The 15,669-nt window shown below is 37.2% G+C and overlaps 1 protein-coding gene across 5 annotated transcripts in view; it reads right to left on the bottom strand.

The window, feature by feature from the left end:
* Positions 1-15,669, bottom strand: part of LOC150049084 (A disintegrin and metallopeptidase domain 3-like) — a 60,007-nt gene that overhangs the window by 20,183 nt on the left and 24,155 nt on the right. For 4 of the 5 annotated variants that reach the window (XR_016539015.1, XM_090353882.1, XM_090353881.1 and 1 more), the window contains exons 11-13: positions 14,616-14,752; positions 9,673-9,859; positions 1,300-1,398 (exon numbers count right to left, since the gene is read on the bottom strand). Coding sequence is in view for 4 of the 5 variants with exons in the window: in XM_090353882.1 (XP_090210008.1) it covers positions 1,300-1,398; positions 9,673-9,859; positions 14,616-14,752 (423 nt within the window). In the remaining variant the exon portion in view is untranslated. The remainder of the gene's footprint in view (positions 1-1,299; positions 1,399-9,672; positions 9,860-14,615; positions 14,753-15,669) is intronic. The other variant, XM_090353883.1, reaches the window with a different exon arrangement.

Genomic DNA, 15,669 nt, shown 5'->3' on the forward strand with positions numbered 1-15,669 from the left:
TACAGTAATATCATGAAAACAAATATTCAATGAATTTAATCACTAGTCCATAGACAAGAGAAGAGCCCGTTGCCAGAGCTACATTTTTTTTTCAGGCCTACATTTTGTGTTTCTTGTTCAGCATCATTTTTAGCTCTTCTACATAGATGCTTCTCTGTTTCTCTAAACAGTCCTGTCAAGTGCGTGGGTGTGAATATAGCTTGGTCATGATTTTGTCACCATTTGTTTGATCTTTAATAACTATATTCAGATACAACCAAGAGGAACTACTGGTCAAGTACTATGGGATTGGCATTATATGGAAGAATTGAGGAGGCTTTCAGTATGGATTGAAACTACACAGGTTACATGAAGGTAAGAAGAACACAGAAAATTACTTGAGGTCATTCTCTAAACCAGAAATTAAGTATGCGTGAAATGAGTTTCCATTGTTTATCATCAGAACTCACTAATCAAAACATATACGATGATAAAATAATTTTTAAAAATCTTTAATCAAAGATGTGGCTTGCTTAAAGGTTCAATGTACATGGGTTTGATCTTCACCACTAGAAATAAGAAATTCTTAATATCTATTCTGGTATGGAATAATATATACCCTCTATAAACATATTCTAAGGAAGGAAGAACAGAAAAGAAACAGGCATTTGTGATTAAAAACTAAACTAAGTCATGTGCTGTGGCTTAGGAAGCTGAGAAGCACAGAAAGCTAAGACAAGGAGGACAGAGGTTTGATATCAATCTCAACAACAAAAATAAAGTTCATAACAACAAGTACCTGTAATCCCAGATGCGGTGTGAAAATGGATCATTTTTTAGGATGACCCCAGCCAAGAAAACTAGGGCCTATCTCAAAAATAATCAGAGCACAAAGAGCATTGTTGCTCAAAGGTTGCAGTGTCAGTGCCTGCCTAGCAAGGACAAAACCCTGAGAAAGGAATTAAACAAACCAAAATTCTACCAAATAAAATATAAATTAAAATGTTTAAAGATATTTCAAAGATGTGTTCAGAAGAAGGCGAGAAAAGAATCTCACAACAAAACATGTTGACAAAAAAAAAAGAACCAATGTGAAATTTTATTTATTTGCAGTCCTGGTGGTGCTTGAATTCGGACCTGAGCACTGTCTTTGGGCTTTCTCAAGGCTAGAGCTCTACCACTTGAGTTACACAACAGCTTCCAGCTTTTTCTATGTCTGTGGTACCAAGGAATCGAGGCCACGTCTTCATGCATGCTAGGCAAGCTCTCTATCACTAGGCCAAACCCCCAGCCCAGGAGTGTGAAATTTTGAAGCCTCACCTGACAAGTTCTTTTATTACAACATGGCCCTGTACCACATTGGGCAAGTCCAATCAGAGTACAAGCCTTAGGATTGCAGCACTTTCTAAAAGTACATGCCTAAAAAGAGAAAATATAATCAAGTTAGATATAGGGATTTTCACTCGACTATGACATTCTTCATTTTCAAAATACGGTCACAGGCTATTTAACCTGTTGTTTTGACCAATAGCCTCTACAGCATAAAGTCAGGTACCATATCAACAACAGGCCTCATAGGACATGTGGTCCCAAATGATATGTGATCCATAGACTGTGAAGAAGCCAAATATTCCTTCTATCTGTCTGGTGAAATAGTGACCAAGGTGACTTTATCATGTTAGAGGGAATTCTGACAAGTACAAATGTACAATGCTGCAATCATACAAAAGGCTAGCACATAAGTATATAGAGTGACAGACTATATAATATTTCACAAAGATAAAAATAACTATGCTATTCGTTTATATGCATGCTAAGTTATTTTTTTTGACAGTCCTGGGCTTGAGCTCAGGGTCTGAGCACTGTCCTTGGTCTTTCTCAAGGCTAGAGCTCTACCATTTGAGCTACACCACCACTCCCGGCTTTTTTCTATGTATGTGGTACTGAGGAATCAAACCTGGGTCTTTGTGCATGCTAGGCAAGCACTTTACTACTAGGCCAAACTCCCGGCCCCATGCTACATTATTTATCATTATTTAGAATGAATTCCTCCTATTTATCAGAGATTTAGTTAGCCCTAGCTCCTCAGGAGCCTGAGATCCATAGAATCTCAGTTTGAGTTCAACCTGAGCAAAAAAATTCACTGGATTTCATCTTGAAACTAAGCAAAAAAAGAACAGGCTGGAGTTCTAGCTCAGTCAAAGAATACCAGACTAGCAAACACTAGGTACTGAGTTCAAACCTTAGCATTGGGGCTGATTTTTAAAAATTAAGTTAGCTCAGCAACAGTAATTCACACCTATAATTCTAGCTACTCATGAGGCTAAGCTCTGAAGATCACAAGTTCAGTGCCAAACTAGGCCGGAAAGACTGTGAGACTCTTATCTCCAATTAACCACATATACACAAAAAGCCAGAAGTGGAGCTGTTCCTCAAAAGTAGAGCCCTAGACTTGAGCCAAAAAGCTGAGGGACAGTATCCATGCCCTGAGTTCAAGCCCTAGTACTGGCACACACACAAGTTAACTGTAACAACGTCTCAGGCAAGCTCCTCAGGCAGTAGTACAAAGGAAAGCAGGCATTGTCACCAAAGGAAATGATAATTTCATACAAGGGGGAATAAAACTTGAAGGTAGAAGACAGAAATATTAACAACCATGGCCTTGTAGATAATGAGGCATCTACATGTTGGTTTTTGCGTTGTTTTATTTAAAAAATGAAGAATGGACAAAATATTGCAGAAAATATAGAAACTGTTTTAAAGACTAAAAAATGCACATTTATGGAGTAAATGCATTAACTTAAACCAAAGTACACACTTTTTATAGCCAAAAGAGAATTTGGGGAACACAGTCTACAATAATAGCAAACTGTTTACCCATTCTTTAGATGGTGACATTCTAGACCCTGGCACTCACTCACCAATCACATGATTCCAGAATACTTTCTAGACTGCAAACTCCATTCAGGGAATTTTATTTATACCATATGTTTGCTTTATCTTCTCTATATTTGTGCATATTTAGATACACCAATACTTTTCACTATGTTACAATTGTCTCCAATAGTCAATCCAATAACATGCTGTGTAGAATGATGGCTCCAAGAAACAGGTACCATACAGCTGAGGTGTGTGCTAGGCTCTATTATTTAGGTTCGTATGGTTCACACAACAATAAAATTACCTAATAGTGTAGAAATGATCTCCATATTAAATGATACATGACTGCACACTGAAGTATACTTCTTACTCGATTGATTCTTAACTCGCACATATAACAGCATTTAATACACATTAGAAATAAGGTATTATGCATCAAGTTATAAATAATACAAAATTATCCAGAAACTTAATGATGGGAGATGAAATCCTCCACTGAGGAAAAAAAAAGTAAACATCAATAACATGAAAGGGAAGTTTCATAAAACTAGTAATAAAAGTTGATTGCAAGGTAAAAGCAAGATTAGATTATTCACTTTAGGTAATAGGAAGTTCAGTTTTAATGACTATTCTAAGCATGGAGCTCTACTGACATGGTTTCAGTATGGCCTATCCTCACCACAACTCATGCTGAGGCTTGATCAGCAAGTAAAGTTTTGTGTGGTGCAGTATCATTAAGGCTGCTGTCATAGGCTTTGTTAATTATGCTAACAGTGGCACCAGCTCTCCCATGGTGTGTCATGGGTGAAGTAGAACCAGAAGGAAGCTGATCATACCGACTCCATGCTCTAGGAACTTGCAATCTTCACAACCATGTAAATTACCCAGTCTGCCAGACTTTGTTATAGATGACAACAGAAAATAAACAGGAACACACAAGTTTGTAAAATAGATAGCTACAACTGATTACTAAGAGTTTGGCCTAGTGGTAGAGTGCTTGCCTAGCATGCACAAAGACCAGGGTCGATTCCTTGGTACCACAAACATAGAAAAAGCTGGAAGTGGTGCTGTGGCTCAAGTGGTAGAGCTCTAGACCTGAGAAAATCCAAGGACAGTGCTCAGGCCCTGAGTTCTGGCCCCAGGAATAGCAAAAACAAAACCAAGAAAATGTAGGAAATCAAATATATTCTTTTATTTATTTATTTATTTATTTATTGGCCAGTCCTGGGCTTGGTCTCAGGGCCTGAGCTTTGTCCTTGGGTTTTTCTCAAGTGTAGATCTCTACCACTTGAGCCACAGCACCACTTCTGGCATTTTATTCTACGTATGTGGTACCAAGGAATCAACCCCGGTCTTTGTGCTTGCTAGGCAAGCACTCTACCACTAGGCCAAACTCCCAGCTCTCAAATATATCCTTTTTTTTCCTCAAATATATTCTTCAAGCCTCAGTGCTACCTAGTAAAAGGATTATTTTCTTACTTCTTCTAAACTTTTTAGTAAACATTTCTTCATTATTTATCTTTCACATTCCTTTTCTGTCACATCAGCTATGACAGAATGGACAAAACAGGCAGATGATCCAGGCAGAGAGCTGGGATAGGGGTGTGGGGAGAAAAACCAATCTTAAAATATCTAGTATAAAAAAGTAGACAAATATTCAGCTGTAAAGTACTACCAAGCCTCAGGCCCAGAATTCAAATCTTAGTACCAGGACAGAGACAAACAAACAAAATAAATCTAAAATATTGCTCTACTTATAGAAAAAAACTCGCAAATTTTGCTTGTTCCTATATTCTACACATAGGATTATATATAGAATACCCTATAGATTATTTATAGAATATCCTATGTATGGGATTATTTGATAATTTTGATCAATAAACTTTGCAGACATTTCCATAAAATCAAATCAGTCATCCAAGCTAATGTTAAGCAAGTTATATAGAGACTCAATAACTTCTATAATGTAAATTATTTTTACACCTGAGAAAACCATAGGAAGTCAAAATATTTTTTTCAATATCTACCTGGATGCCTGTGGCCCATACCTGTAATCCTAGCTACTCAGGAGGCTGATATCTGAGGATCATGGTTCAAAGCCAGCCCAGGAACTAAAGTCCATGATACTCTTATCTCCAATTAATCACCAGAAAACCATAAGTGACACTGTGGTTCAAGCAGTAGAATGCTAGCCTTGAGATAAAGAGCTCAGGGGCAGGATGCAGGCCGAGTTCAAGCCCCACAACCAACAAAAAAAGAAAAAGAAAAGAGAGAAAAAAGAATCTAATTGCACAAATAAAATGAATGAATACTATTACTGCTTTACCAACGATAAAAAAAAGTTTACCCCAAAGATTTGAACATCATAGCTGAAAAGCTTTTCAATGCCTCCATATTTTATATTTCTTACTGAAAGTAAGCCTCACTAAATCCAAGTAAAGTAATGTGAAATGATATTTACAAGGTGTATTGTTTCCATAAAAGAAGGTTTCCTGGGCTGGGAGTTTAGCGAGGTGGTAGAGTGCTTGCCTAGCATGCACAAGAACCAGGTTCGATTCCTCTGTACCACATACATAGAAAAAAGTCAGAAATGGTGCTGTGGCTCAAGTGGTAGAGATCTAACCTTGAGAAATCCCAAGGATAGTGCCCAGGCCCTAAGTTCAAGACCCAGCACTGGCAAAAAAAAAAGCTGTCTTGTAGTAGAATTTGCCCTGAAATTTGTGATTGAAGACAAGAAATGCCAGATTCAAATGTGAAGATTTTCATATTTATATTGACAGTTATTTTCTTGACCATTTGACCTCTGCTCAGTTTCCTTATATTGTAATACATGAAAGAATACTGAAGTCATTTTACATTAAGAAACACTTATTGCAACATATATAATTGCATGCTAGAGACAAATGCAAACCAAGGCATTCATTACCCACTCCACAAGGGAAGTGTAAGTCACCATTGAAGAACAGCATGGTGAGAAAGGGGCTGAGAATACTTTGTTCGCTACATCACTCACTGGATATTTAGGAAGAACTGCAGTTTTTGCCAAGCAGATTAAAACACCTGTCCTTTCCTCACAGACTTAGGGGAAGACAATTTCAGAAAGAAATTAGAATAATAGAAGAAATGCAGGCAGAAGTAAGCCATTCTGTGTGCTGAAACCAGGGAAGATTTCATGAAGATGTCGAATTTGACACTAATTCAAACTGTTCCTCACAGTGCTGCAGCCCACAAGGATAACCAATGTGTCTTAGAAATGGAATTTAAATTTTACTTAGCTTAGTCGATGGTAAGCCACTCAGGAGATTGAGATCTGAGGACCGCAGTTCAAAGCCAGCCCAAATAGAAAAGTCTGTGAGACCTGAATTAACTATCCCCCCAAAAAGTAGGAAGTAGAGCTGTGGCTCAGTGGTAGAGCACTAGTCTTGAGCATAAAAAAGCTCAAGGACAGAGCCCAGGCCCTGAATTAATACAAAAATTTTTTAAAAAAAGAATTTCACTTAGCTTTAATTTGTTTCCGTATAAATAGCTACATGCACGTGTCAATCATGCTTTATCTTCTATACTTCATAATGCTTGTATTGCTTGGGATCCTTGCTGATGTAGAGTTACTATTTCTCTTGGGACTACCTGATTTGTTACAGATATTAAGCAACTTGTCTATATGACTTTTGTAGACAAACCAAACACTCCAAAGCCTCAATCACATCCTTCATCAAGTTTTTATATATTAGGCCAATATATGTGCCATTCCATAAACCTCCTTGGAACAGATACTTGATAACTAGAAAACACTTCTGTAGGGCAGATTTCACCAAATGTATTCAAGCTATCCAATCTTAAATAGGTCACTCTGCCTTAATTTGTATTTTCCTTGGAAAAAACAATAGAGGCCTGTGCTATGCTTTCCTCCCACCTCTTCCTTCCTGTTGACCACCTTGGCAACTGTTTATTATGCTGCCTATTGAGAGGAACTGTAAGTGATAAACATTTCTCATCTTTCTCAAGAAAAATATTACATATATAACATTTTATAAAATTACATACATATATATATAACTCCAGAATGCAAATGCTTAAGAATATAAATTAAAATGTTAAAGATTCAACAAAGGGTTTCTCAGTTCAATGTCTTTCCCACAGATGAAGCTAGAACAATTGTCTGTCCATACCTTGAGTATCCATTATTAAAACTTCTCACTTAGCTATGAGTTTGGGCCTAGTGGTAGAATGCTTGCTTAGCATGAATGAAGACACGGGTTTGACTCATCAGTACCACATACACAGAAAAAGCTGGAACTGGTGCTGTGGTTCAAATGAGAGAGCCCTAGCCTTGAGAAAGCCTTGACAGGCCCTGAGTTCAAGCCCCAGGACTGGCAAAAAATTCTTCACTCTGTATCTTTCATAAAAAGACATAAAATAACCAACATTATGATAAAAATACAAGTGACAATTGTAAAACTTCTAGCATAGCTAATAAGTAGTATTTTATATGCCTAATAACACATAATCATACCAAGACAATAAAACTCTCAGATGATAGATATATACCACATACCTCCTGGGTCATTTGGTTAGTTTTCAATTTCATTTCATCTTTCATATATACTATTTTATTTATATTCTCATCTTCAGTATATACTATTTTATTTAGGGACGCTCTTCCATTCTTAAAAATTAATGCTAGAACTAACTGGAAGTTTACCTTCAAATAGTTCCCTAATGGAGAATTCCTAAAGAAATTCTACTGATACTAGAAGGTCTATATCTTTAATAATAATTTTTAAGCCCCTCATAAGCTCTGACATGTTTCAGGACTTCAAGGCATCACTGTAGTCTACCAAAACATGTTTGCACTAATCAACCTAAGTCCTTTGTGACTTCTGACTATTGATAGGCAGACCCTTGCAGGTCTATAACCTGGAGATTGTGTCTTTTGAAAATGAAACAACTGTGTCCTTGAATCCATTGGAAGAAACCATACAAAGTGACATTTCCACCTCAACACTTCACAGCCTCCAGTGGTGACTTCCCATCTATTAACCCAAAAGGACTCTTCATAACTCCAAGATTCTGTTCACTGGAGACCTCAAAGAAAAACTGAAGAGGGGAGTTCCTCTTTAGAAACAGCTGGCATCTGAGATGTGACAGTTACTCAAGATCACAGGTTCTGTTCTTGCATTCTGTTGCTCTGTTCCTGTTCTTCCTTTCCTTTCCTTTCCTTTTAATTAATTAATTAATGTATTTATTTGGTACTGAGGCATGAGTGGAGGGTCTCAAGCTTACTTGGCTTGGATGTCCATGGCTAGCATACAAACCTTGCCTCCAGCCTGACTTCCAAGCAGATCCATCCTAAAGACCACTAAGGACACTGAAAAACTAAATGAGAAGAACTTCTGTATAGAAAAGAGCAAAACTTTTAGTTACTACCAAGATTTATCATGGAGCCAAAAATTAATGAAATTCTTATGGATGTACATTAATTAATTTAAAAATATGTAAATGTTCTACATCAAAAATTACATTGAAGAAACTAGTAAAATAGAAGACACATGATCAGCATAAGAAATATATGAAGAAAAAATAGAATGCCTAATGAGGGAAGAAAGCCTAAAAGTAAACAGATATTTTACACAAAAGAAAACTTATAAACATATAAAAGTAATTTTATTAATAATCAGATAAAGTACAATTTAAACCATACAAGATAACTTTCTATATACATAATCAGGTGATACTATGTGCTGATTAGTGTGTAAACTTTCAGGCTTTATTGTCAGTAAAAAGCCTTTATAAAGTAAATTTTCTATATTCATAGCATTCACCTTTTTGATAATAGAGGAATTCCCTATCTCTACATTTAATTTTCAGGCTCTTACTGAAATTAAGTATAAAGCATTAAAAAAACTACACAAACCTTGTAAAAATTCATAAACAAGAAAAGCCCATTGTATTTTCCTATGTCTAATAGATGATTCAATGAAAAACTGAATAACTGAGCACATGTAAAAATCACATGAACATTATCCACAATACAGTGATGAAAAGTTAGCCCCAGAAATCACGCTCTGTTGCCAACTTGAATGCTAATAAATGTATGACTAAATTACAGCAAAGGTACTGTTAGATTAAAAAACAAACCATGGCGATTGTATCAACATCTCAGCTGGAGGAAAGGCTGAGACGCAGGACCAATTCAACAAGCATCATTATTGGGATCTCCATGGAGAGCAACGAGCTAACATTGCGATTAACCTAGTTCTGCATAACCAAGCTAAAATAAACGATGTTTCCATGAATACAGTGACTGAAATGAGATGATGAGGATACACGTGACCACACATTCCTCACCAAACCAATGTAGTCACCTCAAAGAAATGTTTAAATTTCAGTGATGGTCAGATTCAAGTACAAATGTCTCTGCTAATAATGACTATACAGCGGACCATGTTTTATCCATACTATCTTTATCCATAATTTAAATGATTTAAATTATGATTTTTATCATATATGTGTGGTTTTATTTTATATATGTACATGTGTATGTATACGTATGCACACACACACACATGCACACACACATTTTGAGACAAAGCCTCCCTATGTCGTCCAGCCTAGCTGGGAAATCATGATCCTCTCACCACAGCTCTCCAGTTCTGGGATTACAGGCATGCACTAAATGTCTGGCACTCTCCCTTAGATAGTTAATAGAGTGGTTCTGTCTTTAACAAAGATGCTCTCCTCCCTTCTGTCATGCTTATTTATGAGATACACACAAAAAAGTCCCTAGACAGGCTAGGAAAGTTTATCACTAACCTCTGGCTTCCCACAATCACATTGCTCCGATGCCTCCAAAATTCCATTGCCACAAGTTCCAGCTTTGGCTTGGTAAATCAGTTCTGAAACTTGCTGACTCTGAAGACATTCAAATTCACGTCTTGAAACTATACGCTTAAGTTCATCCACGCTGCAACTGCTGAAACTCTTTACACCTCGGGAATGTCTAAAATTAAATTATACTCCTCAGATAAATGAAACGAAAGCACTGTCAAAGTAAAACTCTTTAGGAAATACTGTGACTTCTGGGAAGCTTCATGACAGAAGAACCAAGAAACAAAGGAAAGTTAAATTTTTAATACAAGTCATTAAATAAAAGCAAGAAAGTTTAGGGGTTGGGTTGTCCTTTTGTTTTTGTTTGCTTGCCTGCTTGCTTGCTTACTGGGTGGGGGTTTGAAATCAAGGCTTTTTTGCTGGGCAAGCTGACTCATACCCCAGCCATAAATGCAGTTATAGTGCCAAGCACATTTGTTTCCTAGAAGAGGTAAGGTGCCACCTACTGTATCCTCTAATGGCTTCGTTTTCTTGTCTGCCTGACTGCCTTCCTTCCTTCCTTTCTCCTTCCCTCCCTCCACCCCGTCTCTCTCTCTTTTTGCCAGTCCTGGGGCTTGAACTCATGGATTAGGCTCTGTCTTTGAGCCTCTCTGTGCTCAAGGCTAGCCCTCTACCACTTCAGCCACAGCACCACTTCTGGCCTTTTATGTGTATATGGTACCCAGAAATCGGACACAGCTTTTTGTGCATGCAAGGCAAACCCTCTACCACTAGGCCATCCTCCTGGCCAGTGTATCGTTCTTAAAAAGAAATGAATTCTATGTAGCCAGGCCACCAGCTTCACAATCAGGACAGAATTTCTGATTACCACTTGCAATATGTTCATTTCTGTATATGCATCCATATAGAACGTTTTTACTGAATAGATTGTAATTCAGTACTATCATGAGATTTGACACTCAAACCATCCCATATTTAACTTCTTCCCCTTGCTTGGTCCCTATAAATAATCTCCATAATTCTTTGAGAATGTCCTTGGTACTTTTTAGCTCATTTTTGCTTTTTCTCCCTTAGTCCTACAATGGATTCTTTTCCCAAGGTTACCCGATTCCTTCTGGTAGACAAGAGTTCTTAAAAGTGACAATCCAGATACAATCTACACTCACTATTTTTAAATCACCTTTAAGTAGTTGTACAAAGGATAAATGCATCCGATTTATGTAACTCCTTTCATCACTCTCCCTGCTCTTCCTCTGATCCTCACTCACCCATTCAGTTACAAATATACACTGAATATTATGATGGTATTTACTCACCTTTGTCTCTCTGTTAGATCTCTTAAGGACAGATATCAATGTCACACCAACCTGTGTATATTCTCCAGTCCTTTGCCCTGTCCTAGAATTTGCAAACTCTCTGTTGGTTTTGTTCTGCAGGCTACCATGAACAAACATGCTAATATTTCAATGCTGGCTGGGAAAGTAGCTTTTGGGATGTGAATTAGTCAACCATTTCTCACTGTTTTCCTTCTGTTTTCTCCCACACATATTCTTTTTCTTTTTTTTTTTGGATCCAGAAAGATGACAAATTTTATTTGTTTTTTTCCATATATTTTTATTGTAATTAATAGGATTACATTATATTCACCAGACAGAGGGTACATTACTTCACATACATTGATACCCTTTCTCATGTCTTGGTCCCCATTTCCCTCCCCCAGTCCCTCCCCTATCAGACTTCAAATAACCAAATACGCATATGTACAATATATCAGATAACCAGGAGAAATACTGTAACAATATGAAATAACCAAGGGACAGATAAAGAGATGAGAGATAACATGGTACATTCAGGATAATAACAATTACTCATTATATGGCTTTTGTTTCTGTATACTGGAGGTCCTTTCATTTAGCATCATACTATATGGCCTTATGTATCTAGGTTTTGCTCTATTGCAAATCTCTGCTAGGAGAGCCCAAGGTTTCTACTGATTATGACAAATGAGGGAAACCATTGAGCCTATGTTTCTTTGAGTCTGGCTTACTTCACTTAATATGACTTTTTCTAAGTCTTTGCATTTCCTTACAAGAGGGGCGATGTCATTCTTTCTTACAGCAGCATAGAATTCCATTGTGTATAAATACCACATCTTGTTGATCCACTCATCAACGGAGGGACATCTGGGTTAGTTCCATATCTTTACTATGGTAAATAGTGCTGCAATGAATATTGTTGTGCTAGTGGATTTAGTATGTCTTTGTTTCTGGACAACTGAGTAAATGCCAAGTAGTGGAATTGCTGGGTCATAGGGGAGCTCTATGTTTAGACTTTTGAGGAACTGCCATACTGCTTTCCATAGTGGTTGAACAAGTTTGCACTCTCACCAACAGTGTACTAGTGATCCCTCCTGGCCACATCCCCTCCAGCATCTGTTATTAGATTTCTTGATCATGGCCATTCTAACTGGAGTGAGGTGGAATTTTAGAGTTGTTTTGATTTGCATTTCTTTTATGGCCAGAGATGTTAAGAATTTCTTCATGTGTCTATAGGCCATTCTTATTTCTTTTTCAGAGAAGACTCTCTTTAAGTCTTTGACCCACCTTTTAATGGGATGGTTGTTTCTTTGGAGATTAGTTTTGGTGTGATTCAATTTTTTGAGCTGTAGTGATATTTTAGATATGAGGCCTTTGTTGTATGGTTGGTGAAGATCTTCTCCCATTCTGTAGGCTTTCTAGTTAATTTTCTAGCGATGTCCTTTGACATAGAGAAGCTCTGCAGTTTAATGCAGTCCCACTTATCCAGACTTTCTTTGACCTGTGCCCAGGAGACCTAGTGTATCTCCTATTCCTTCTTGTAAAGTTTTCAGTGTGTCAGCTTTTACCTCCAGGTCTTTGATCCATTTGGAGTTAATTCTAGTGCAAGGTGACAAAGAAGGATCCAGCTTTAGTTTCCTACAGGTGCTTAACCAGTTCTGCCAGCACCACTTGTCGAAGAGGCTGTCTTTCTTCCATTCTATTTTCTTTTTGTTCCCTTATCAAAGATTAGGGGGCCATAGGTCTGTCTCCTACACATTTTCTCCACCACAGAGATCTTAATTCTGCCTTGATTGGCTCTACTTTGTTGTAAATTGGAGTCATTCTAGTTTGGGAGATTTATACTACATACTTTAGTTGTGGTTTATTTCCTAACATTCCTGTCTACTTGATATGCAGGTTGGGAAGATTAAAATACTGGTTGATGCTTTCACTCTGTGGCCTCTATCATGTTTTAGTTTTTACTGTCGTTGTTGCTCCTGCTGTTGATGCTGTTGTTTGCCAGTAAATAGGACCACATGATCCTCAGCCTCCTAAATAGCTAGGATTACAGAAAAGAGTGACTGGAGCCCAGCTTTCTCGTGTGTGTGTGTGTGTGTGTGTGTGTGTGTGTGTGTGTGTGTGTGGTCATGGGCTTTGAACTCCTGGGTGCTGTTCCGGAGCTCTTTTTGCTCAGGGCCAGTGCTCAGCAACTTTGAACCACAGTACCACTTCCAGGATGGTTAATTGAAGATAAGAATCTTACAGAATTTATTGCCCAGGCTGACTTTGAACTGTGATACTCAGATCTCGGCCTCCTATGCAGCTAAAATTACAGGCATGAGCCACTGGGGGCTGGCTCCCACATCCTTAAAACACTTTCTTCCCTAGGGAAGACTCCATCATTAACTTGTCTCTAAGCAAAACTTCCTTCTTTCTTTTTTATTCTTTCTTTTTTTTTTTTTTTTTGCCAGTCCTGGGCTTGAGCTCAGGGCCTGAGCACTGTCCTTGGACTTTCTCAAGGCTAGAGCTCTACCATTTGAGCCTCAACACCACTACTGGCTTTTTTCTGTATATGTGGTACTGAGGAATTGAACCCCAATCTTTGTGCATGCCAGGCACACACTCCAGCACTAGGCCGTACTTCCAGCCCCCTTTCTTCCTTTCTGTATGGACCTTATGATGGTGCTTTCCCCTTAGCCTCCTGTCCTGGGAAAAAACTTGATCTCAGTGACCACTTGCTACACTGTGGCCTTTTACAAAACCATCTACTCATGAATCAAATTCCCTGATGACATAATCTGAACCTATTCTGAATCTAATTCTCTGCTTATAGCTTGTATATCTTAGAACTTCTGTCCTCTGTCCCGTAGATTTCTTCCCATTTCTTCATCCCTAAAGCACTGACCTTTTTCCCTATTCATTAATCAATTGCAATATCCAATAATCCATGAATAATTCTTACCAACTTCCTTCCTCTAAATCTTAAGGAATATCTACAGATTGATAGGAGAATGTTCAACTTATGAATACTATTTCCCTCAGATATATTGTCACTCGGTTTACAGGGAAGTTTTTGTTGTTGTATTAATTGGCCAAATTGTGTTTCGTCACATTCATAGTAAAATCTTACCTGCCCCACTTGATGGCTAGCTACACCATCAAAGGCTTGCCTCCATTTTTTTGTATCAACTCCTGGACATAACTCATGGATTTCACTTTGCTTTTCCTGTACCTCAAGTAGTATTCTGTGTAGCCCCAATTTGCTTTGTCCATTTTTGCCCACCCACCCACACTGCCCGATCAACTTCTTCCTAAGTTTGTAGAGCTTTCAAACTCTTTGTTATTGATATATGAATACATTTGTCACCATGGAATGTCTACTAACAATTTCAACAAGAAACTCCAGTAACCCTAGACAATTCATCAAAATCCACTTCCCCTCTATGCATAGACATTAGGTAGAACTAGTGGATATGTTTTTCCAACACCCTACACTCATTTTATTTAATGTCTTAAATAAGTATACATGTATGTATTAATAAAAGTCAATATGTGATATAAGAAACTATGCATCAAAAATATAACTATTTCCCAAGAATGAAAATTCAATTTTTTAAGAAAGTAGCTTACATTGCTTTGGTATTCATTATGCACATATGTTCTGGACAGTAACAATTATAGATATCATCATATGTCAATCCCAGGTTAATTCCAAGCAGCTGTGCTACAACAACTGAAAATGCCTCTAAGCTTATCATCATCGGATGCTAAATAGAAAAACAAAAACACAGTTATTGCCTAGATTATTACATTCACAAACTATCCCACATAATTTTCATTCTCCTTTTCTAAAGCACTACCTTTTTAGTATTCATTTGGAAACTGTGATAGCAAACAACTCATGAATAATTCTTACATTTCCCTTTCTCTTAATCTTAAGAAACGTCTAGGGGCCGGGAGTTTGGCCTAGTGGTTAAAGTGCTTGCCTAGCATGCATGAAGATCCAGGTTCAATTCCTCGGTACCACATGTAGAAAAAAGCCAGAAGTGGTGCTGAGGCTCAAGTGGTAGAGCTCTAGCTTTGAGAAAGTCCAAGGATAGTGCTCAGGCCCTGAGCTCAAGCCCAGGACTGGCAAAAAAAAAAAAAGGAAAAAGAAATGTCTATAAAATGATATGAGAACTTTCACCTCTCTTGTATTACTATTTCCCTCAGATATATTATAAGTTTATAAGGCAGTTTTTAGATCTTATCAACTATTTTTATAATACTATCTAAAGATAATACTAGTCAAATATTTTTCTTAGAAATAGATATAAAATAGGTAAACAAGTAAAGTTGTGATTAAATAATACAACATAAAATAAATCAAAATATTACTTTTATAGTAAAAGTAAACAAGTATTTTAGGAATGAAAATTATTTCAGTAACCCTGAATCTGCAAGAGAAAACTTGAGGAAAAAAAAACAACTTTTTATTCCTTTTGACCACAAAAATTGTTTACTCCAATTATTTGTTTCAAAGAGTCGTATAGCATATAGTATTTTGCCAACCACATTTCCAAATCAGTACTTCTATAGTTTTGTCTACTCCTGAGTATTAAATAGTATAATCCACATATATCCCTTTCTTTTGGCTTTTTTACCTGGGTACTATTTATGTAAGATTTCCTTATTTTTGTTTTTA

This window comes from Megascapheus bottae, chromosome 20 (assembly GCF_031878675.1).
Source record: "Megascapheus bottae isolate mThoBot1 chromosome 20, mThoBot2.hap1, whole genome shotgun sequence".
Taxonomy (NCBI): domain Eukaryota; kingdom Metazoa; phylum Chordata; class Mammalia; order Rodentia; family Geomyidae; genus Megascapheus; species Megascapheus bottae.